A 26,453-nucleotide genomic window follows, 5' to 3' on the forward strand; every position below is an offset into this window, starting at 1 on the left:
AAACTTAAATAAGAGAACGGAAACTAAAAATTTTGCAATTTTTCCATTTATAAAGGGGCATAACTCTAGAATGGTTAGAGTGACGCTACCAAAATTCAAACTTGATCTGTATTTAGTGGTAATAAGCATTGTGTGTAAGTTTCATAACATTTGATTGAGGCAAACTTAAGTTAGAGAACGGAAACTAAACATTTTGCAATTTTTCCATTTATAAAGGGGCATAACTCTAGAACGGTTAAAGTGACGCCACCAAAATTCAAACTTGATCTGTATTTTGTGGTAATAAGCATTGTATATAAGTTTCATAACATTTGGTTGAGGCAAACTCAAGTAAGAGAATGGAAACCAATTTTGGGACGTACGTACAGACGGACAAGGGTAAAACTTAATGCCCCCCTCGGCTATGGCGGGGGCATAAAAATGATACTATGAATAAACAAGGCTTCAGCTAAGAAAGCATAATGCTCTGCTCTCCTGTGGTTGAAAACTGCTAGTTATTTGTATTCTATTTTTTTTATGAAAAGAACAATGACACATATTGTGTATAATTTTCTAATTTTTTTTTTTTTTGGTTTGATAAAATTTGCTAGATATCTAGATACTTGATCTGTGTGGCGATCTTAAGGAAGGATTCTTCTGTCATCTCAAATTATTTACTAAATATTTACCCCTATACTTTACTTTGCCAGTGCACAATCAGAATATGACTGTATGTTTTAAACAATATTGTAATAGCAAATATGTGTGAAGTATTTATATTCTTAACAAGAAGAGCTAAATATTTCAAGTTATTCTAATGTGCAATAATATTTGTTGTTTTTTTAATGCTTAATAAAGTTAAATAAAAAACTTCTTTTTGCTCAAATTTTGCAAAATCTTCAAATTTCTACAAGTGATTATATCCATAATTACAGAGGCTTACCCCTCCACAATCTTTTACAGTAGTGTATTTATCTTCATCTAAATTAATAAACTCTCCAATCGAATCATCACTGCTTATAGAGCCATCTTGTTTAATAAATACAGCTTGTAGCATAAAGTGGACAAATGTTCTGGTGTTATCTATAGATGTGATATTTACTGTAAACAGAAAAAAGCATTACATTTAAACAGAAAGTACAACTATATTGGTCTTAATACACAGTCTGTGTAATCATTCAAGGGACCTGTATTGTTCCTGAAAAAAAATGTCAGCCATGTCATATTTTTGTGATATCCAGCATTCTAGAGCAACCTAGGCAAGAACCATACTTGAGGTAGCACAGATTGAAGTTGTATGAGTGGAGGTGAAAGGATCTTTGTATTGTGCTAGCATCAATAGTGATTATCTAAAGTTATTCAAAAAACAGTGTAGATTCAATAGCAGTGATAAGGAACATTTGGGTAATACAATCACATGGATTCTTTATTTGGTCTCATACAGCACTATCAATATCATATGTTCTATCTATTTCTTTAACACTACAACTAAGAAATACTCCTACTGCTGAAATTAAGCTATGATTTGATAACATCAATCAACAGGTAAAAAATATAAGAAGATAACAAAGGGGCAAAAGTAAATAAAAGTATCATCACAATAATAGCCTAGGAGCTTAGGAGATAATATCAACAACAGCATATTTATAGGCATGATTACACTGACCAACTGATAATGTTTCATAAACCATCTACATTCTAATATCATTTTGTTTTTGTATGGCAAGCTGAGCCCCTGTTTAAGAGAGCATAAGGGGAAGCAAAACTTTTTCTGGGGTAAATATGGCCAATAGGCATGAGGAAATTCATTTCTTATCTGTTGTTTCTATTGTCTCAGGATTTAGACAATTAAAACAGTTTTAGTTTATAAGAAATTGGTATGTAAAAGAAGAAGTAGTATTTATAAATATTTCTGTGAACACAAATTGTATGATATTGAAGTAGGTTAATGTTTTAAACAGGTGTATAAATGATTTATCACTATAAACGCCCAGACAACATGGATTATCATTTCAACAGAACTTTATTCTGGAATTTATTTTTCTAAAATTTTACTACCAGGATCCAATACAAAAACACAGGCAGAGTAATCAAGTTATATCTCACTAATAAAAAATCCTTAAAACACCAGAATGTCACTGAAAATGTCAAAAAATAAAATACAACAAATATCCTTTTCCAAAGTGATCTTTAGTAATCATTCAAGGTATTTGTATCTAACTGAAGAAAGTGTCAGCCATGTCATATTTTTATTGATATACAGCAGCAAAGATATTTTGTTTGTTACTGTAACTATTTAGATGGTTCAGTTACCTTATGATAAACCATTAAAATATTCACAGAAATTTTTATATTCTTCTTACCATTTATAGAAAGTCCTCCTGGTGCATATTGTTTTTCTTTGACTAAAACTTGGAATGGCGATGGGTAAATATTTGGTTGTAGACTTTTGGGACTTCTAAGTTCTAGTGATCCACATTGGCAACAATCTATTTGCTCTGGAGCACTTTGTACTGGGTTCCATAGTAATAGTAATACTAGGGGAAACAAGTGATGGTGTACCATCTTAACTACAACAGTCCTACAAAATAGAAAAGTAACATTATACAATTGTGAAGCAGCTCCACCCAATATACACAAGTCACTGTATTAACATTTATAAAACAGAAACAGCTAACAGTTGAATGCTGCACAATACATGTATACATACTACATGCAATAAGACATCTTATGGTAGAACTGTTACTGGAACATAGCTATACATAAATCGTTTTGCTAAAGCAGTAAAGAAGACCAAATGAGTAAGTTAGAGACATTTTATTGTACAGTTGAGTCTCAGACGTATCAGATTGATCCCTATTCCATTCTTTACGGACATTTTATTGTACAGTTGAGTCTCAGACGTATCAGAATGATCCCTATTCCATGCTTTACGGACATTTATTACTCCCATTTAGAGCTGAACAAATAAGAAAATAAACCAAATGCTTTAATAAAAAGAATATTACTAGAAATCTAATACTTTCAGTTAGTACTCTCACTTGACTATTGATGAAAACCATATATTGGTCTCTAGATGTCTTTTGGTGTTTTATTTTGTTGTCTATTAATCAACCTTATATTTACACAAATTGTTTTGTTCATCATTCTTAAATTTAAAACGAATCTGGCAAAGTAAAAGAAGCACAACTGGCTGAACAAAAACTTAATTCATAGTAATCAAGAGAACAATAATAAAGAAAGATATTATAATAAAATTAGAAAACAATGTTTCTTTATTGTGTTTGTCTGAGAAATTTCCTGTAGAAAGGATGTTATATATAGCTGATAATGAATACTCATTAAATAGTTATGTAGCAGCAGGAAGCATGAACACTTTACTGTACAAAGTGGCCTTTAAGTACTCACTTAAACATCATTAAATACTTCATTCATTATGTAATGGGGTTTTCACTACCATAGAAAGTACAAGAAAGAAAAAACTAATTATGCTAAAACTTTAATTTGAAGTCATTTATCTCCCTTGCGTGGACTCCAACAGTAGTTCTACTTTGAAATAAAAATAATAAAGAGTCAAGGATAAGTTGATTTAATTCTTGTTTATTCAAAATAAAACAACATGGCTTATATCTGATATTTGTATAGCATAAGGAGATGTGGTATGATTACCAATGAGACACCTATCCACCAAAAGTCCAAAAAAACAAGTATGACAGATACCAACCAACAACAACCACTGAATTACAGGCTCCTTACTAGGATAGGCACATATAGAATATGGTGGGGTTAAACATGTTTGTGATCCCTCAACACCTCAACATACTGTAATCATCAGTCGGAAAAGCTTGAGTCATCAGATTGACAAGAACCATAAAACGCAAGTAATATAAAGACAAAAGACACAAAGATCTAAGAGTACTCACAGTTACTGAAAGCTAGTTCAAAGCTTTGTAATCTGTTTACTTATTATCAAGCATGATTATAAAGCTGGAAGCTAATGCAATACAAAAGTGAAAAATATTAATAGTTTCTCTATATATCAAAGTATATTACTGACTTCAAATAATAATTCTAGGGTCAATAATTATTCAGATTAATGAATAAAGAAATTGGTTTAGGAAAGGGCTTTCCCATGCAATGATTAGGTGCAAGCACACATGACATCAGTTCTTGAGATATGTTAGTGATAATGATAATAACAATAATAAATTCTTTATTTGAAGAGGGTAAACATAGTTAGTTAAAACAAACTAATCTACCCTAGTGGAGGATTGATACATCCAAATCACATATTGGCAACAGAATAATAACTAAACATTATGATACATGTACTGTAGGTGAAATCTTCATGTAAATAATAACTCAACTCATAAAACATCTTCTTATGTACACACAAAGTGAATCTATAGATAAATAACTCTACAGGAGGAATGTAGCTTATGTACAATATACATAAATATATATATATATATATATATATCTATCTTAAATGTATATCTTAATTATGTAACTTGCAAATGAAAGATATGATATAGGTTTATACACACTGTTGCACACATTGTTATAAGTAACTCTCAAGGAAAAATCAAAATATGTAGACGACTGAAAGTTTATATACAGGTTAAAGACAAAAGATTTAGTCAGTATACTTTGTAAGAATGCCAGACTATTAACTATTGTCTATCACCAACAAATCCCTATTCTAAAGATTGATTTTGTGTGATTGCTTAACTATCAAAACAAATATGTCTGTCTTACTGGTTCTTTAAGAACTGGTATTCTGCCAAAAACAAAGGTGCATAATGCATTGTGCTTTCAAACAGGACACCATCCTTTGAATGCTCATCTACCATAACATAGTCATTATAATTGTGAAGGACTATTCAACTTTGAAAACAACTAAAAATACATACTTGTATTTATCAAATGTATGAAATTATTATACCAAATCATGCAAACTCACTTTTAAATTGCTAATTTCAAACTTTTGTTAAAAAAAAATATCATAATTTGAACTTAAATTCACTTATGTCTTTCCACATTGATACGAACCAAAAGTAAAGCAAAACAATTACTTTGCTGAAAACTTCTTTGCTTTATCCAAAATGTAAATGTTATAACATAGAAAGACTAAAATTACAAAATTATGTCCAATAAGAATATGAAAGTGTTTGTTTTGAAATAACAGAACATCAAAGATTTTGATTGTTTCGCTTCAAGGTTTATAGTTATATCCTCATAACAATTTAAATATCAATCATTTTTTGTTTAATTTTAAAACAAATACTATTTTTAATAAGTTGTCATCTTTTCAGATTTTGTATGATAAACCTTACAAATATTCTCTTTTCCTCACACCCATGGTCTAGTTTACACAGTTATCTGTCCTTGGGCAAGACAATGAATAATGATAAAATGACAAAAGTTCAAAGGATAAAGATTCATCCCTGAACAAGTAAGAGATCTGTTTACCCTGCAGCTGAGACACACCTTACCATTGTAAAAAATTAACTTGTTTTACATGCTAACAATATGATTATATCCTCTCATGTTAGATACATATATATATTAAATTTACCATCACTGTTTTAAAACTTTCTATAGAAATGTAAAATATAAAAATGTTTTTACAAGTAATATCTATTCAACAAAAACATGTAGTACATGTATGTTCCAATAAAGAAGAGCAAGTCTTGTTCTCTTGTAATATAAAATTACTAAATCTTCCAAATTCTTGAAAATTGTGATTTTATCAGTAAATTAAGATGCAACTGAAGCCCTAATATTTGCAGCATGAAGTAATCCCCTTGTCCTACTTAACTGGGTAAAACACCACATAAAGGACATTATCAACTACATTTTACCATTTTTTCATATAATTTAAATGAACAAATCACCATTACTTTTTCGTCTGATTTTTCTAATAAATTTTAAACAAATTGGTGAAATATGCTAATGAAGATGTATGCTATGATTTTTTTTTATCTAACATTGTGGTCATGCTTTATAACCATATTTTATATTTTCAAACTAGATAGTCAAGAGTGGGTGTTATTTAAAATACATATTTAATACCATTTCTTATGATCTTTATCGAAGGTCTTTTAATAATAAACAAGGTGTGTTGAACATAATGTTTTCTTTTATATAAGAATGCATTTTACATGTACATGTATTTTACTGATAATTGATTAATCCCTTCTCTGTAAAAAGTTGTTTATTATGTGTCATATAGGAAGAGGGTGTACATATTTATTTATGTATAGGAATATTTACAGCTACATGTTCAAAAACAAAATATGCATGATATGCACACAAAAATGCAATGATTATCCTTATCAGAAAGGAACCAACAATTTACTTAACCTACATTTATTTACTAGACATTTGAGTTATTAAGAGAGATAAAACTTTTGATTATCAGAAGTTTCCACTGAAATGAAAATATTGTTTAGATTGCAAAGCGGTTTTCTATGAAACAAATATTTAAATTAACTGCACAAAATACAACGGAACATATTTCTAAAAAAATATTTTCTCTCTAAAGCAACCTACATTTACTCTCAGTTTTCAATAGTTACTTGTGACCGATTTGTTGATTATACACTTTACAAAAATCAGCCGTTTTGACCTATTTCACTTTATAATTTGCTGGACACACTACGAACACGACTTATAAGATAAAACTAGAATTTTACCTATTTTCATTTGAACTGGACATACTCTTGTCAGTACCACTGTGACCTACATTCACTGTATAATAACCTGTATTCACACTCCCACCATCAGCATACTTAATACTTATTATATTAAAGAGATATAGACAATGGACATATGTTTCTTAAAGAGATGTTGCGCCACTGACTGACATGGAAACATCAGAGGAGTGACAGTTCATTGGCAAAAGCTACTTACTAATTAATGAAATCATTCAAGAAAATGAGTCAGCACTGCAATAATAAATCTCAAGTCAGCACTGCAATAATAAATCTCAAGTCAGGTGCATAATATCATGCATATTTTTAAGTTTTATCTCAGAATGGGAAGATTAAATAACAATCTTGTAAAGATGTGCCAAAATTATATCTTAAATTATGAATTTCAGTCTTTTCGCTCTTATTTCCTTAAAACTCACACTTAAAATATGAAAAGCAATAAAAAAAAGCTTTACTATTCTCATGTTGAGGCCTCTACATGCAAATAAAATTAATTGTCCAGGATTTCCCTAGTAACATTTTTAAAGGTTCAAGACAAAGAACATCACAATGGCAGCCAAACTGAAAAGTGAAATGCTAATTTTTATGGTTTCATGATTGGTTGATTTGTGTTGCAATGTGTCCTGTGGCAAATATTTCATTCATAAGACGATTATCGATATTTCATAGATATATTGACAAAAATTCATGTTAATATGTTTAGGCCAAAACAAATATGCTTGTGTTTAAGGTTTCATACCTACTCAATTTATTTATGACTCAAAATGCCTACCCTAAGGTTTTATTGACACTGTTAGTACTTAATCATGACAAAATTGCCAGTGGTCCCATATACTGAAGGTAAAACAATTGAGCAAATTAAAAAAAGATGCCTACCTACCAACCTCCCCTATTTTTTCTAATGGAGGAAACCCTAAACACATATTATTTTGTTTGGCCTAATCATTTCATTAGATATAAAATGCTTCACTGATCACAGCCTGATACGACCGCAGAGGTCGAACCCTGAACAGTTGGGGCAAATTTGGACACAATATTCAAGCTTGATACTGTCTGAATTTGGATTGTGATAAAATTTTTGACATAATATAGGTTTCTGACACAAAATAAATGTGGTCAAAGATCTTACAAATCTATTGCACATTACTGTGCAATTAAAGATTTCTTCTTGAAACTTTTCAAAAATTCGAAATTTGAAAAATTTTGAAAAAAAAATATGAATCCCTTTAAAAAATTGTAAACAAAAAATCCCCCCCTTTTTCAACTTATTGGAGCAATAACCCCAAAACTCAATCCCAGCCTTCCCTTTGTAGTATGGAACCTTGTAGTACAATTTCAGAGAGATCCATACACTTAAACACAAGTTATTGTCTGCAAACTAGAAAAATGCTACTTTTTGGCCCCTAATTCCTACATGTTTGGGGCAATTAACCCCAAACTCAATCCCAGCCTTCCCTTTGTTATATGGAACCTTGTGGTACAATGTCAGAGAGATCCATACACTTAAACACAAGTTATTGTCTGGAAACTAGAAAAATGCTTGTTTTTGACCCCTTTTGGGCCCTTTATTCCTAAACAGTTGGCCCCATAACCTCTAAACCTTCTACTTGTGGTATTTAACATTGTAGTACAATTTCAGAGCAATCGAAATACTTATACACAAGTTATTATCCTGAAACTAGAAAAATGCTTGTTTTGGGCCCCTTTTGGGCCCCTTATTCCTAAACGGTTGGGACCATCATCCCCAAAATCAATCCCAACCTTCCTTTTGTGGTATTGAACCTTCTTAAATAATTTCATAGAGATCCATTCACTTAAACTAAAGTTATTGTCCAGAAACCAATGTGTATAGGACGACGACGCAGACGACGACGAAATTTTTGTATAAAAATGACATAAAACACATTTCCATTAAAAAAAATGTAAGTTTTGATTAAACTTTTAAGGTACTTTTTACAAAACAACATTCAAGCAGAGACCTTGCATTATACCCTACCCCTACCATAATAGAAATCCTTTATCAGGTCTAGTTGTACATCATACCGTTATTTCAGTGAAAGCAGTCAATTCTTGAGTCTTGACTGTAAAATTAAATGAAATTTTAAAAACTGGCTGTGTAACAATAAATCATAAATAAATATTTCTTTGGCAAATTCATGTTTCTTTCTAAAATCTACCTCATTTCTTATACATGTACCAACTAACAGCAAGAAATACTGAAGAAAGTTTGTTAAATATTTAATGTTTAAATGACCAATGTCCATTCATATTTGGAAGTAAATTCAGAAAACATGATCAATATCCTGGTAAATATTTGTATATTATAAGAAGCAAAACAACATTAGAGCATAAAGTTTATACCCACAAAATGCAGGTGACTATTCTTCAGGATAACCTTTGTGTACTACAGTTTCTGGGGTCAAACCATGAGATTAGATTATCCTAATCAGGGAAACCCTATAATAACCCAGTATACAGTCCAATACCGGTACTTATTAATTAAACTAATTACTTATTTTGCAATTAACAGGTCTTATGGAGACCAGTAAAACTTCTTATAAAATATAATACTCTTGCTATCAATCATATCATTCTTTACAATATTTGTGTTTGCATTACTTATTATGATGGTCAGCTATGTTGTATTCACCCTTTGGGTCCTTGACTGGACAACAAATTATCTAATTTTATATACATGTATTGGGAAAAAATCGTAAACTTAAAGCAAACCCACAAAAAACTGTTAATACTGATTTATTGCAATGACTTTGATTGTCTTACTATAAATTTTTAGACACTTGTATTATAGAACTAAACCAAGAATTTAACAAATGTTGAAAACTACATCCTAAACTTAATCTACCATTAAAAACCTTTATGTCACCATTACCGCCTGACATAACAACCTTTGATTTGTTAAAATATCTGTATACTAGTAACTTAAACATATTGATACAGAATCTCCTTAACAATATGAACTAATTATAAGCCTAGTTTTAAATGGCAACACTGCATCCAACTTTACATGTCATTGAACAGAAGACAGAATATTTTTAAAATAAATTCCATACTGCCATCATTGTAAGTGTCTTCTCTAAGATGATATTAGAATCAACATAAAATTAAAAAAAAAGATGCCTCCATGTAAATTGACACTTTAAAATATTTGTTTTCATTTAGATATCACACAGGAGTATCCATTTGTTTGCAATAGATTTGTCATTGCTTGTCCTGCTCATTACTATATGTTTTTTTTAACCAAATTAAGAGAATGCTTAAAACAATAATATGAAATACATTTCCATAAAAAAAAACAACTGTTAAATACTAAATTAAAAAAGAGTCTAAAAAGACCAAGAGAACTCAATGACAATTTTCCAAACTATAATTGCTCTTTTTTTTTATCTCTATCTAAAGGCAGTGTTTATCAATATAAAGGTCTATATTATAGATTTTGGGTTGGCAAGAGGAAAGTTTTTCATCTTTCCATTTGATAAATTCCCAGCCATATACCAAAAAGTCTGTTTCATGTTCATTACTAATGAGACACACAAGAATCACCTGTTAATTCTGTTATCTGATTATCTTACATTCAATCTGAATGTTATTTAAATGCAATATGCATAAAACAGACAGTAGACCTGAGTAGTTACTATAACCACGGAAACAAGTACTTTCCATAGTCCAGATGTATTTATTCATTGTCTGAATCTCTATATATGTATTAGCATATTCATACAAAATTTGGATGGAAATGAAGATATGAAGATGAAGACTTTATGATGCTTATGTTTGTAATAAAATTTTAGATGCAGGAAACATTAATTGTTGGTATTCATCTATGAGATATGTCCTTCAATCACTTGATATACAAAATTTGAATACAAAGCTCAATAGATTAATTAAATTTGTAAAATGTAAACTCTGTAACAGTTTTAAAACATTTTGGGGGGTCAAAAGATCTGATACCTTATCACAAGGTAATAGTAAATTAGAAAATTATTTCAACCTCAAGACTGACTTCGTAAAGGAGGCTTATTTAACAATTAAAGATTTTAATATAAGAAGAGCTATATGTAAATTGAGAATAAGTGCACATGATCTTAAAATTGAGAAAGATAGGTATAGTAAAAAATACATAGAGAGAAGTCAGCGTCTATGTCATCACTGCCTATCACATGGATCAAATTCTATTGAAGATGAGACCCATTTCACAGTAAGTTGTCCTTTATATAACGAACAGAGAAAATTATTATGGGATAAAGTAAACAGTTTTTGTAATAATTTTAAAGAATTACCCAAGGATAAAAAATATTTCTGGCTGTTCACAAATGAGCATTTACCAACTCTTATGTGCCTAGGCAATTATATAATTAAGTGTTTAGAAATAAGATCCAGGTGGATACAAAATATATAAAATTATTATGCAATTATTGTTAATGTTATGTAAGACACATGATGTGTTAGGCTCTGATCCTGTCCAATATATGATAGTATTATATTAGGATATAGTTTTTCTTTTTTCCAATCATATTGTGCTTAATATTGTTGTAAATGATGCCCTTTATGGGTTCTTGATTAGATTAATAAAAATTCTTCTTATTGTGAATTAATTAATCAAATAGAATCCTTGACTCTATTGAAGCAAAACCCAAAGGGAAAAGGCAGCAGTGTAATTGCTATTCTTCATCATATAGTTAGAAAGAGCCATTTATCATGGAATAAAAGCTCACACCTCACTCAGTGCAAGTTTAAAGTTTCTACAAGCACTAGATTGAGTGGAATTTTTTGCTTAGTTGCCATAATGCTATACTACACCTGTGTATACATATCAAACTTTTGACAAAAATATATAATCATGATAATCATAATAGTTTTCTTCATAAAATATATAATCATGATAATCATAATAGTTTTCTTCATAAAATTTTAAATCTTGAATCTAAACTTGTTAAATGGGAAGATGGTTTCTGGTCATAGATTTGAACAAATTGTCCTAACTATCACTATTTCAAAGAATATGTGTTTCTGAAAAGGGAAAACAAACTGAGTCCTACAATGTACATGTATAATATCATTTATTCATTCAGGTTTCTGACAATTCACTCATTTATGGGAAATATATTCATGGGGAAATTTTAAATTGTATACAATAAATATAACCCTCAGACAGCCATTAAACCCCAAATTAAATATATATCCTAATTATATATTCACGTGAAGGGGAACAAAAAAGTTAAAAAGTTCAGCTATCAAATATCCTCTAATCTTTGTACACCCTTTTAAATGTGTTGTGTGTTATATAACAGCTCCTGGTCATAAATGACTTTATCATGGAAATGTAAAGATTTTTAAACAAAGAACAATTATTTCTCTGTATCTTACATTTTGTACATTAAATTTATGTTTTTGCAATATAATTTTGACAGCATGATTCCTACCATTAAATCAAAGATGATATGATCTTTATTACATGCATGAAATATTTTAGGTTATCAATAAACTCTTTATACATAGATGATGAATATACATATTTTCATCAAGATAACTGAAATGGGTTTGAAATCTTATTCTAGTGTCTATTGAATACAAATATTAACCCACTGGGGACAATATTAAATAAACATGGGATGATAAATATGAAGAAACAAGAGATTGATACACATACAATAAGATTAATAACAGATGATCAGTCATGTCAACAAATTTGTTTAGTCTGCATTAAGTTAAAAAGATTTTAAAAAAGGCCATGTAAAACCTTCAAAGTATCTTTATATGGTAAGGGCAAAATACTTGTCCAATTAATAGATATATAAATAGGGTGAAAGAATTTTGCCTCAGAAACTACCTGTCAAGTGGTTGATCTTTATGACAAACAAGTTTTCTATAATAAACTTTTAAACTCAAACTGTTCTTACAATTATAAACATAGTGTTTATACTTACAGGAAATCCTAATTAAATCACAGAATTTATATATTATCCTCAAAAATAGTTGTTTTCTTTTGAAAAACTGTAGCTGCATCAATACTCCATGTTGAAAGAGGGTATTAGGTTACACATCCAAAACAGGCAGAGATGAACTGTGACCTCTGAACCATGAACTACAGTGATTCACACAGGTAAATATAAACATAACTTAACACTCCTAATGCCTCATAGTGGTTTAGTGTAGGAGAAAAAGAATGAAACTTCTTAAGCACATTTTTATTTTGCACCAAGAATGTGTATCATAATTTTAATGGTAGCTAACAAATGAAAAATGTCAGGCTCTTTATACTCTATATAAAATAGTTGATATTTAAAATTTTTCTGCAAGCCTAGCATTTTTTCAATAAAACTATCTTTAACAGTATGGAATATTTTTTGATCAAAACTATTTTCTACTTGAGAATAATCTTAATAATTAGATTAATGTAACATTATCAAGCTTATAAAAGTAACATTTATCACAATAGTTTTGTAACTATGTATTGTAAAACACTTGTCTAGTGTCGAAGATGTTTCTTTTCTGTAAATTCAGACTTCTTTTAGGGGAAAATTCAATAAATAAATATATATGTCTTTAAGGACCACCCATTTGGGGAGAGCTTTTTGTATAACACTGAAGTCCTGGGCTCCACTGATTGGTTGTTAATATTAGTAATAAATTATTTTTTGATAGATGGATCCAAACAAGGGTTCAAATTTTTTTAAAATGAATGTTTAAACTTTAATGCACTTATTTTTTTTACTACAGCGTTGAAAAGTAATGGGATCAGTGTAGGAATTTCGTAAGAATCTACAGTGTTTGTAAACAAGGCCATGTGAATGGCCCAAAAATGCTGCTTAACCTAATGTTTTTATTGTTGCAAAAGATGGGGCTACATATTTTGATGAATGATATATATGAAAGCTTCTGATTTCTAAAGGTAAACCAGGTATAAATTTAATTCCAAAAATAGGTTTGCATTGAAGTCAATGGGATATTTTTACTGAATTTACCCCTTTATTTATGAATATAATTTATAATAGTAAAATTCAATTCATTGTTATAGCTTCTTATACACCTTTTGTGAAAGAAGAATACAATTGGTAAAATGAAATTTATAAATAGTTAATAAAATGCATTGACTAATTTGAACTATTAACCTTTCAATAAAAACTGATTTTAAGATTTTCATAAATTTGTTTCTAAATTTTAAAATATGTAAATAATACTTTGGGCATCAACTTTTAAACACTTATCTTATCACAAACCAAAAAATATATTTGATACATATTGTAATAGGAATATCTGACATAGTAAATATAAGTTATAGAACAACTGTATTATATTTACAATGTCATGAATGGCTGTAACTCTTCTGGACAAAACAAATTAGCCTAAAATCCAATACTGATAGATTGAATTTGCAGAGTGGGTCTACAGGGATGAAGGGTGGTGAATTTAAAATGCCACTGGAAAAAAAGAGGATATACTCCATCAGAGGCAAATTTAGGGGGACAGGGGGCCCAGGCTTCCCCTTATGGAGATACATATATGGGTAATGCATAGACCTGTCCACATTTAAACGTTGCCTAGTTTGCCCCCACCCCCACCCCACCCCCTTTCTCAAAGTCATGGATCTGCATCTGTCAATAGCCTTATGAATATAGGCAAATATTTTTCCTTGCATCAGGCCACCATTAAGTTTTGTTGCAAGTGTTATATAGCATACAGAGAAAGTCACACTTCATACAGGAGTCATCAGATTTGACATTCTTATTCCAACAAGACATGGCTGCATATCTAATAGTGACAGAAACTAGTTAAAGAATTTTGATTATTTTTAATTTATACAAAATTTTTAAACAAAATAACCCATGGAATAAGTTTTTACAAATGAAATGTTTTGAAGTTTTCAAATAAAGAAATAATATGAATAAATGAAGATGTGGAGGACACATCAATTAGCACACAGAAACTAAAAGGAACATTTTTATTCTGCCTGAAATCTCTAAATTTGTAATGTTTGTGTATTTAGCCAAGAGACTTTCTCCAACATTTCACAATGTTGTAAAGCAATTATCCTCCAAATATGAAGTTACAACTGGAAAACTTCAATTTTTACTTTCCTTTGCCAGTAACTTCTTAGTATATGTCACCATTTATGAGCAATAAACTTCTGAAGTAGCTCAGACATTTTTAAATATTTCATTCACTGCTACTGTAACTTCAGATACCTGTAGTATGTAAATTTTAGTTTTTTTATATTCAATGATTACATTTTATATTTCTTCACACTATATCTACTTTTCAATAAAGACATTAATTTGAAAGAAATGGTTGAAAATAATGAGGATTCTTATAATAAAAGATCTTTCACAAAAGCTGGACAAACTTGGTTTATGAATATTTTATAATCATATGAGTTTTGTACATCCTAATTACCGCCACTGCAGTTCTTGAGGCCCACACTATTCCTTATAATTGATTTCTCCTCAGACTGACATTTGGAGGTAGTGAGGTCAAAAAAGAGAAAAAAAAATATGTTCATCTTCAAATGCAATGTTGTGAAATAATAACTTTTTATCAAAGTAATGTATAATCCCAAATATATTTGCTCATTGTTGAAGGCTGTACAGTGCCCTATAGTTGTTTACATCCTTGTTCTTTGGTCTCTGTGGATAATTGTCTCATTTGCAATCAAGCCTAATTTCCATATTTATATTGTACACATATGTATGGACCTTTTCAGAAATTTTTCAAAGTGCAATTTGTTAGTCGAACCTCCTTTCCGGTTTTCTCAGAATTTATCATTTATTAGATGAGCAGGTAGTATTGGTATTTTCATTCCACAGGGTATTATATGTCATTGCACATTATCTACCTGTATTCCTAGAATGGCAACAGGTAAAAAGATAGGTATGTATGTCAAGATTTTATTAGTTTTTCCAACATCTCATCCTTAATATCAGTTGACAGGAGAAACATTAACTCCTGTAATTAAAGAGTGATTTGATAATTTTTATAGGAAATTAATTTATGGTAGATCTTGACATTGTCTCAGTCAGATTTTCTTCATCTATTATAATTTTCAAGATATTAGACAATAAATGTATTTTACCCTTTTATTCTATTTTAAGCCATGGTGGCTATTTTGGTTGATTGACAGGAACATTAAGTTGAACTTTGAGCTACTGCTCACTAATGGTATCCCTGCTTTATTGCAAAAGAAACGAAACATTTTTCGACAGAATCATTTGCAATTACCTGTCGATTTAAACTTTTGTCAGTTCACATGTCCCATTGAATAAATATAATAGCTATTGTTTTCTGTGTAGTTTATTCACAGGGACCTCTAAATTTCTTCTAAGAGAAATCCATCGCTCATTGATTAATTTATCTGAAGAAAAAATTATCTTCTAAGTAGATGAAAATACATGTTTCAGCTCACAAAACCAATAACATATTTTCAAACTGTTCAATACAAACACTGATTCAAATATTAAAGTTGATTTTCTTAAATTTTCAACATTGTTCCGATTAAAATTTGTTTTTTTTGTGTGTTTGACAAATAAAAAATGGAAAATAATTATGTTTAAATCAAGACATTCTTAAATGTATTCTATAACAAAACAAACACAACAAAAAAATGTAAATTTCAACAATGCTAAATTTTTTGTTAGAAATCAACTTTAATGAAAAAATAATAAAAAAGTTGTACAATGTATCGCGTTACATTTTTCTATGCACATGCCTTGATATTTACATAGGCCAATTAAGCAAATTCCACTCAGTTCTAGTTTGACTCGCCCTGATGAAAACCTACGATAAGGTGACATTGTCCAAATGTTGATGTATTCATGCAGAGGATGTTGTACTGATCCCAATGCTGCATAGATTTCTGACGTTTCTGTGTAAAATAAAATCGGACACGGTAAAACAGACGTTCTCAGAACTAAAGTATTGTTTGAATCTATATCATTTGGTCTCTGCCTCTCTGCCAGGAATCTGGTGGATTATGGTTGTGTCATACACCTAATCGCTCTTTGTCGCCCATGACTGAATATCACAAAGGCTCCCTTAAAATTTTATTGTCACAATAGAAAGCATCTGACGACACAAATGAAAAGTGATTTTTGTATGATGTCAATAGTTCCAAGTGTCACAGATTCCCAAATACAACAATCTTGAGTTATTTTCTATGAATGAGTTACAGTAGTTTTTTTTTTTACATTCAGAGTAAAGGACATCATGGAACAATCGGTTCTTACTGTGACTTAACAACATAACTCATAAGCATTGTGACATACGAAATTTACAAATTTACGGGAAAGTTCCCAAATTCGAAATTCGTCTATATCAGAAGGTCTATTGGCAATCATACCACATCTTAGTTTTAATTTTTCACTTTTGTGATCGTACAATTCAAGATGTAAATATTTAGAAACTGGCAGACGAGTGGGTGTTTGCATCGGTCTGGTGAGTTTGTTTACTACCTCAGACTCAGTACCTGACAAAGAAAAGAGAAATTTACGAAAAAAAATCACGTAATCAAGTTAAACAGTAAAATTAAAATTATACGTTGGAAGTGCTTACTTGTCTTTCTAACAAAGACTGGATCTTATCGCTGATATTATCAGTGTCTACTTCTGTTTTCTTGGCCTCAAATAATAATATCAGGAACGTTGTCGGTAAAAACATTTCTGGGATGCAGTGTGAATCTTTATGTTCACAATGACAACAATTTGAACGAACACTGATGAGAGTATGGTGCAATATGAAGTTCATTTGGTTTGTTTCTATGTTTCCATTCTCTTAATGAATTCATTAGATTTGATGTAGTAACTGTTTTTCTCTAATTTTTAGCCAGTTCGTTCTTTTTAGTTGTTAAGGTAGATGGGGTGTCTAAATTATAATCCATAGAATTTTTTAATAATTTGCCAAAATTTAGTTTATATCATGCTTTTTAAAAAATAATAATAAAAAGAATGGGTCACGGGGCTTATTTTCACGCTACAGGTTGTGCAAAATTGACAGATTTTGTATCATGATATTATGCAAGTAAAACCCAATTTTCTGCCATAAAACAAAAACTACACCATAGAATTTTGAGATAAAATATGAGAAGATAGCTCTAATATTATGCTTTCAGATAAGAAAAGGAAAAAAATGGGGTCACGGGACCCTTTTTCTTGCTACATAATAAAATAGGTAAATTCCTAACACATTCTATTGAAAAAGTAACTTTACCTGAATTATCTGCCCTTACATTTGAGTTGCCTCCCCTTATGTGGCAAAGTTTGAAAAAATTGAATCAAACAAAAGTATTCTGTTTTTTGTAAAAGACAACCATAAAAATGATAAAACATGTCATTTTCTATATTGAAATAAAAATTCTTACACATGAATTACCTACTACTCTCAAAATTTGCACATTTTCTTAAAGATCTAGACCGATTGTTTTCTGGTATTTCAAAATCCAAGATGGAGGAAGACACCCTATCTACCTTAAATTGACTGGTTTGTATTGCATTTTTAGCAGCTATTCACAGGCACTTGTCTCTGAATTTTTTTTACCTATAAACTTTAATATAACACTAAAAGTATATTGGTATTTTTTTTCAGTAACATGTGCCTGTGTTGCTACTATCTCATTCTGTTATGCTTAGTTTTATTTTTAGTTGCTATTATTTGCTGTTTTTAATTGTTTAACTTAAAACCTATGTTTTATATTATACAATATTTTGTGTGCATTTTTTCTAAAACCCGACTTTAAACTATGCTTTGTTTTAACTTTTAGGTGACATTCATGATGGTCTGGATGGCCTGCGGGTTTACAATATAGAGAACAATGGGCCAAATCTGCAGAAAAATGAACAACAAAAAATAGAAAAAAAGGGAAAACAAAGAAAGAATAATGGGGTGCTCATGATAATATAAAGAATAGAGAATAATGGGCAAAAAATATAAAGAATAAAAGAAAAAATGACATGAAAAATAAAAGAATACAGAAACGAAGGACCCCAATTGAAACCCTCATTCACTCTATTCTCTTAAAATCATATACTAGTAATACCTCAATTTAAACAAAAAAGTTTGATATGTTATATATACTTTCCTGGCTAAGTTTTACTATTAAACATGTGTAGATAGACTTTCAATTAAAGGGGCATTAGCTACGAGATATAATGAAAAATAAAATATGATTTTTTTTTGTGTTATCATCAATGAATGTGAAATAATGAAATAACAATTGCTTCTAGCAGCCAATTTGGTTCATTTTTGTCAAAATAACTTAGAAACATTGCTGATGAATTATTCACTTGCAACTCATTGAATCCATATCCATGTGACCTTCTATTTAACCCCTTCGGTGGAGATGGGTTACGTGTGTAATAAGCTATTAAAAGGAAAAGAATGTCAAGGATGAAGCATTTGGTTGACTGATTCGATCCACAATAAAATCATTCTTATACAGGTAAAAACGACGATAAACATACCTTTAACCCACAATATGAAATCAAACAGACCTAAAAAAAAATCCAATTGCACGTGGTCATTATCTATTTATATTTATGTTTATATCGGGTTAAATGACCGTCGGCAGTCTTCGGAGGTCATCTCGATGGTTAATTAGATGACGTCTAGACACTGAAAAGTACACACGAAACATTATCGAGTTCATGCACTGTTAATTGTTATTTTAAACTTTTTGTAATTTGGATATACGTTTTAGTATGTTATTAATCAAATGTGAGAATTTAAGTCAAATCGGTGAACATGAATTTGACAGCTAATGCCCCTTTCAAAGAAATCCTTTGTTTTATCAAATTCTTCTAAAATGTACTGCTATTGAATTATTTTCTTCCCATTCTCTAATTCATCGACAGCTTTTCCATACCATGACATCGCTATTTAGAATTCGGCAACCACAAAACGCAATTGTGAAGGAAGGAAATGTTATAAACGTTAATAAGGTGAACAAACGTGGATAGAAAATATTATCAATCGATTATGACAGAAATATATTAATAAACCAAATCAGTTAACAACTGTTATGACAAAGTTGAATTAACTTATTGGAACACATGGACAATAAAAAAAAAAACGTTTCCGATCAACAATCTATGAATGAAATATTTTTTGTCGATTATAAAATACAGATTCGTAAAAGATATCAAAACTTACACAGAGGACTTCGTTTCGTATACATGCATGCATTAGTTCAGTAAATTCCTGAACGGCATTATAATCACCAGAAACTTGTTTCATATGACCTTAACATGCATTATGTTTTAAAATGTGTTGTTTGCATGCCTTTTGTATGTGTCATAATGTAGGTATAATATATTGTTATGCATGTTGTTGATTTGAAAAGCTCATTAGAGCTTATGTTTTTGTACGGTTTGTTTACTAAATATCAACTTTAAATAAAACTTTGAATTGAACGAATCGAATATTTTTAAAATTGAGAGTGTGGGTTTGCTTGATCTTAGTTTCTCATCGAGAGGAAATTCAACGATGACGTCAAATTTTCTTTCTTTTCACTGACATTGCTATATTGTGATGTCACAAAAAAAAGAGACCTTGCCTGAAGACATCACATATAGAATATACATCTTATTGTCCCCCGCGCAAACTTTTGCGGGGAACATAGAAATACCGGGCGTCCGTCCGTGCGTCCGTGTGTCTGTCCGTCCATCCGGTCTTGTTAGCGCTCTCATAGGTACAATTCTTGCCAGATTTTTTATAAAACTTTTACTAAAGGTTATTATCAGCAATATCTCGGACACGTTCTATAATGGTGGACGATCGACTTTTTTTAAAAGAGTTATAGTGCCCCTTGGAAATATTAAATTTATGGAAAATGGCCTCGTTAGCGCTCTCACGGGTACAATTCTTGCCAGATTTTTATAAAACTTATACTTCAGGTTGATATCAGCAATATCTCGGACAAGTTCTATAATGGTGGACGATCGACTTTTTTTTAAAGAGTTATGCCCCTTGGAAATATTAGAATTATAGAAAATGGCCACGTTAGGGCTCTCACGGGTACAATTAAAACTTATACTTCAGGTTAATATCAGCAATATCTCGGACAAGTTCTATAATGGTGGACGATCGACTTTTTTAAAAAGAGTTATGCCACTTGGAAATATTAAATTTATGGAAAATGGCCTCGTTAGCGCTCCCACGGGTACAATTCTTGTCAGATTTTTATAAAACTTTGACAAGTTCTAAAATCAGTGCCGATCAATAATTTTTTAAAAGAGTTATGCCCCTTGGAAATATCAATTATATGGTAAATTGCCTTATGAGCGCTCTAGGGTTTACAAATTTTGCCAGATTGTTAGGAAATTTATATTATAGGTTTATATCATCAATGTTTCAAAAGTTCAAAAATCAGTGCTGATCAATTATTTATAAAAGAGTTATGCGCCTTGGAAATATTGATTATCTGGAAAATTGCATTGTTAGCGCTCTCATGGTGTTCAGTTCTTGTCAGAATGCCAACGGTTATGAAACTTATATCATAGGTTTATATCAGCAATGTCTTTAAACTTTCAAATATATAAGTTCTGATCAAATAGTTTTAAAGAGTTATGCCCCTTGGAAATATTAATTATAATTGAAATCACATTGCATTTGCTTTAAAGCCTTCATTTCTCTAAGATATTAAACAAAAAGTTTAAAGAACAAACAAAAAGTGCTTTTTTAGTAATTGCCCTTGTACCTTGGAAAGATAAAATATGTGCAACGCGGGGGACATTGGAACTCTGTTCTTTTATTGAAATTGTTTTTTAAGGGACAAATAAATTTTCATCTTTGATAATGATAAAATCAAAGCGCGATAGCGCTGTAAAAAGCATTTGCCGTACACTAAGAAATATCACTAAATAATACAAAATTTGGTGACTATGTTGAACGAATTTATCCCCGGAGATCGAACTAGAGATAAAGGATACTACAGTTAAGTCTGCCTCTTATCTTGACTTACATCTAGAAATTGACAATGAGGGTCGGTTGAAAACAAAACTTTACGACAAAAGAGATGATTTCAGCTTCCCAATTGTGAACTTTCCATTTCTATGTAGCAACATTCCAGCAGCGCCTGCATACGGAGTATATATCTCCCAATTGATACGATATTCCCGGGCTTGTGTTTCCTATCATGATTTCCTTAATAGAGGATTGCTGCTCATAAGGAAGCTATTAAACCAAAAGTTCCAAATGGGGTAGTTGAAATCATCCCTTCGTAAATTTTACGGACGCCATCACGAGTTGGTTGACCGTTATGGAATAACCGTTTCACAGATGATATCGGACATGTTCCTTATGTCGTAACTACAATACCCTCCCTTTTCACGAATATGACTTACCGAATTAGACTATTTACCGGATTTGTAATAACATAAGCAACACGACGGGTGCCACATGTGGAGCAGGATCTGCTTACCCTTCCGGAGTACCTGAGATCACCCCCAGTTTTTGGTGGGGTTCGTGTTGCTTAGTCTTTAGTTTTCTATGTTGTGTCATCTGTACTATTATTTGTCTGTCTGTCTTTTTATTTTTGGCCATAGCGTTGTCAGTTTGTTTTCGATCTATGAGCTTGACTGTCCCTCTGGTATCTTTCGTCCCTCTCTTATATACATGCCTGAAAGTGTCTCTTCTTTTAAAACAAGTACAAGATTATCATCCGCTATCACAAGTCACGAATTAATTTCAAACCAAATATCACCAGTAAAACAATTACCAGCTACGTCAAAACATTTTACCTAAATAATCAAAAGAAACATGGAATCGTAAATCCGATTTCATTCATCATTCATAATCAAATCATTGAAATCTCCAGTATTTATTTATTGTATCAGACTGTAGTAGCTTGGTCAATTCTTGAGGAAGTCCACGTTCGTGTCATCAATATCATTTTAATTGTAATATGATGCATTTACACTGAATCAGTATTACCATAAATAAGTGTTGCAATTCTTATTCACAATTGTGTACTGGTAATCAGCACACCCTTTTTCGCCACAGAAACTCAGGGAAAAAATGTGTAGTAATTTTGGTGAAACTGATATATTTCAAGTTGTCTGTTGCTATTTAAAATGATTTATTTCATATCGGTTAAGAATTAGCTTCTCTTATTGGATAACAAGGGGCCACATGCCATTCTTTATTCTTCAGTAATAATTTCTATCAGTCTTTAACAGAAAAAACGGACCAGAAAACCGGTCGTTAACAGACTTTTACTTGTTAATGACCGGTGGAGCGTGGTTTCTCTGTTTAGAGAGATGTCCCTTTAATAAAACATTTTCCTGATTTCAATTTTATATTGAAGTTGTTGAATTGTTTACCATATTTTTCGTTAATTATAAAATTATAGAAAACTTTATTTTGTTTTCATATACTGAAAAATTGCACTTAAATGAATGGCAGTGACTGATAATTATCACTATGACTGGTCTTCACTCTTTCCTATAGAAATCGTTCAATAACTCCGAGTTTGTTTTGAACAATTTGAATTTATGAGAATTTTTAAAAACATGGTTCCTCAATGAAATAAACATAATAGTTATCGAAGAACTGGTCATTATCGTGATACATAGACTGCCCGTAGGACAATGGTATTGACTGCGATAGCGATAATGACTGAGCCGTATCGCTGGCTTAGTCAATACCACTGTCCTTTGGGTAGTCCATATATCACATAATGACCAGTTTTTCAATAACTATTATGTAATTATTTCATATCGGTTAAGAATTAGCTTCCCTTATTGGATAACGAGTGGTCACATGACATTCTTTATTCTTTAGTAAAAAAATCCATCGGTCTTTAACAGAAATAAACGGACCAGAAAACCGGTCGTAAGCGAACTTTTACATGTTAATGACCGATTGGGCGTGGTTTCTCTGTTTAGAGTGATGTCAATTTTATATTGGATTTGTTGGATTGTTTACCATATGTTTCGTTAATTATAAAATTATAGAAAACTTTATTTTGTTTTCATATACTAAAAATTGCACTTAAATGAATGGCAGTGACTTGTAGTTATCACTATGACTGGTCTTCACTCTTTCCTATAGAAATCGTACAATAAATCGAGTTTGCTTTGAACAATTTGAATTTATGAGATTTTTTAAGAACATGGTTCCTCAATGAAATAAACATAATAGTTATTGAAGAACTGGTCATTATCGTGATACATGGACTGCCCGTAGGAAAGTGGTATTGACTGCGACAGCGATAATGACCTCGCCTTCGGCTCAGTCATTATCGCTGTCTTAGTCAATACAACTGTCCTGTGGGCAGTCCATATACCACGATGATGACCAGTTTTTTAATAACTATTGTATAGATAATTTGTGGTAATAATATTGGCCCTACTAGTTCCTTTGGAGCCCAGATTCGGTTGCCTCTGGAGCTCGGTGTCCTAATCTAACAAACGTTGCTCAAAGGAGGCCCGAGTCCATAATATTTAGCCTTGAGCTGGACGATAAAATAAGATGGAGCCTAGAGCCTGATTTATGCCAAAGAGCATTTCCATGGGACAATTCTATAATTCTATTCCCTTCACCAAAGAACTAAAACAAAAGTGTTATAACAAATGATTTTAGAACACTTCCTGCAGTGTTAAAGATAAGCCAAAACCACAAAAAGTACAAAGTTACAAACCAGCTGGAAATTGAAAAAGTTTATGTAAATCGCAAACAAATTTCGTTGTGAGTGCATGTGTGGATATCACATATTAAACATGCTAAATACATTGTATGTAATACAAAGAAACTTCAAAGTAAAATAGTACGACATTTATTAAACATTTGAAGATTTGAGGGACTCTTAACTTAAAGTAAACATTGCCACTCAGTCTATACCACCAAAGCCAAAAGAATAATCATTTTAATTCCTTTCTTACATTATACAAAGTCATGCAGACCCTGTCTGCAGGGCTTTCTCTTAACTATTTTCAGGTTGAGCCCTAACCACGTGCTAAAGAGACAAATAATAATCAGATTGATTATTCTTACGAAATCATTAAAATTTATTAAGATAAGATCTTAGTAAAGTATTCAGTCGTCGCTACCATTTTTACGATTCCTCAAATGACATAACCAACTACATAATTATATTTCTATCAGTCAGATCACCTAGCCCCTCATTGCAATCTCTCATGAAGTAATTGTCATTTTGATCTAAACTCTGCTCGGACCAATATTAAAGTAGCCAGAATGTTTCACAGGAGTTATTTCGGGTCATGAAGCTCTTGTGTTTAAAGTAATTTTATGGTTTTCCAAATATAGATAGTTCGGCCGGCATAATTTGAAAAGTTGAGTTTAACTTTGATGTTTAGAGAATGAAGATTTGAAAGAGTCTACTGGTGACCAATGTATGATAATCATATGATTATCATTGGGTAGATTATTCCGGTCGGTTATTGTTCTCGAGAAAACTGAAGATTCTTTTCTGTACTGTGTTTTGCAGGATGGAAACTATTCGTATTTGAATGTCTTGTTTGTCTTTTTTGTGGAAATAATTTATTGTTTTTAGGTATTGCAACCTGTTATTATTCTATTTCATATAGCATTACCAATCGTGAATCTTTTCTTGTCATAGAGGCTGTGCCATTCAAGGTGAATTGTAACATGTCACCAACGCTTGAGGTGTTTCTTTATTTGTTGGTTACAAAACTAGCGTCCCTCCTTTGAACCTTTTCAATGCTATCTATGTCTTATTGTAGGTAAGGGTCCCAAACAGAGAAAGCATACTCGAGTGATGGTCTTACTAGGGACTTGTATGCCTGCTTTTTAATGGATGTTGAGCTTACATTCAGATCCCTTCTTAGAAAGCCTAGAGTGCTATATTAGCTTTCTTGCATATGTTGTGCAAATCCCATTTACGATTAGAGTTACCCCTAGATATTTTGCTGTTGATACATATTCTAAAGAGTGATTGTGTATTGTGTACCAGTAGTTTAATGTGATTGTTTTTTTTTTATTTCTGGTGACTGAAATAACTTTACACTTATCTGGGTGGAATGCCATTTTCCAAGTGGTTTCCCATGATGCCACTTTGTTAAGATGTTTTGAAATGTAGATAAATCAGAATTTGATTTAATTTTGAAATAAATTAAAAACTAAAGACTTGGTTTGAGAACTGATCCCTGTGGAACCCATGACTCGACTGTTACATACTCAGATTGTCCCCCCTCTAAAACTACTGCCTGCTTGCAATTGCTTAAGAAATTTTGTACCCACAAATTTAATTACCCTTGTATCCCTGAAGTTTGTTAATGAGAAGAGAATGTGAGACTTTATCAAATGCCTTTGAGAAATCCATGACCAAAATATATGTTTGTTTGCCATTTTCCATGTTAGGTGAAACATCATCTTTGAATTGAAGTAATGTGTTTCATAGGATCGACCTCTGCGAAATCCATGCTGTAGGGGACATAATATGTTGTAATTATCTGCATGTTTCATAATGTTTTTAACCAAGAAGTGTTCTAGAAGTTTGCAAAAAATACATGCGAGGGATATTAGGGCGGTAGTTTTCGGGGTTCTATATTTGGTCTTTTTTGTATACAAGATTAGACGACAGAGGCACATAACAAATATGGCGAGGGATATTAGGGCGGTAGTTTTCGGGGTTCTATATTTGGTCTTTTTTTGTATAAAAGATTAGACGGCAGAGGCACATAACAAATATGGCGTCGTTTAGTCTAAATGACATTAATAAATTTATGAATGCAGATATAATAGAATGTGAACTGTTTGATGAACGTTTTTATG

General features: G+C 31.1%; 1 protein-coding gene and 1 long non-coding RNA gene across 3 annotated transcripts in view; one reads left to right on the forward strand and one right to left on the reverse strand.

Annotated features, from left to right (window-relative positions):
* The window catches only part of LOC127734281 (ferric-chelate reductase 1-like), a 41,262-nt gene extending 23,862 nt beyond the window's left edge, over positions 1–17,400 (reverse strand). The window contains exons 1-3 of one of the 2 annotated variants that reach the window (XM_052244084.1): positions 17,259–17,400; positions 2,343–2,560; positions 923–1,080 (exon numbers count right to left, since the gene is read on the reverse strand). In XM_052244084.1, coding sequence (XP_052100044.1) covers positions 923–1,080; positions 2,343–2,544 — 360 coding nt within the window. In that variant the 5' untranslated portion in view covers positions 2,545–2,560; positions 17,259–17,400. Of the gene's footprint in view, positions 1–922; positions 1,081–2,342; positions 2,561–12,640; positions 12,781–17,258 lie in introns of those variants that run through there. The other variant, XM_052244095.1, reaches the window with a different exon arrangement.
* Positions 12,714–20,114, forward strand: LOC127734363 (uncharacterized). The gene is made up of 2 exons (XR_007997533.1): positions 12,714–12,816; positions 18,463–20,114. It is a non-coding gene; the product is annotated as an uncharacterized LOC127734363 (long non-coding RNA).
* Positions 20,115–26,453: the final 6,339 nt, after the last annotated feature.

This window comes from Mytilus californianus, unplaced genomic scaffold, assembly GCF_021869535.1.
Source record: "Mytilus californianus isolate M0D057914Y unplaced genomic scaffold, xbMytCali1.0.p SCAF_1, whole genome shotgun sequence".
NCBI lineage: Eukaryota > Metazoa > Mollusca > Bivalvia > Mytilida > Mytilidae > Mytilus > Mytilus californianus.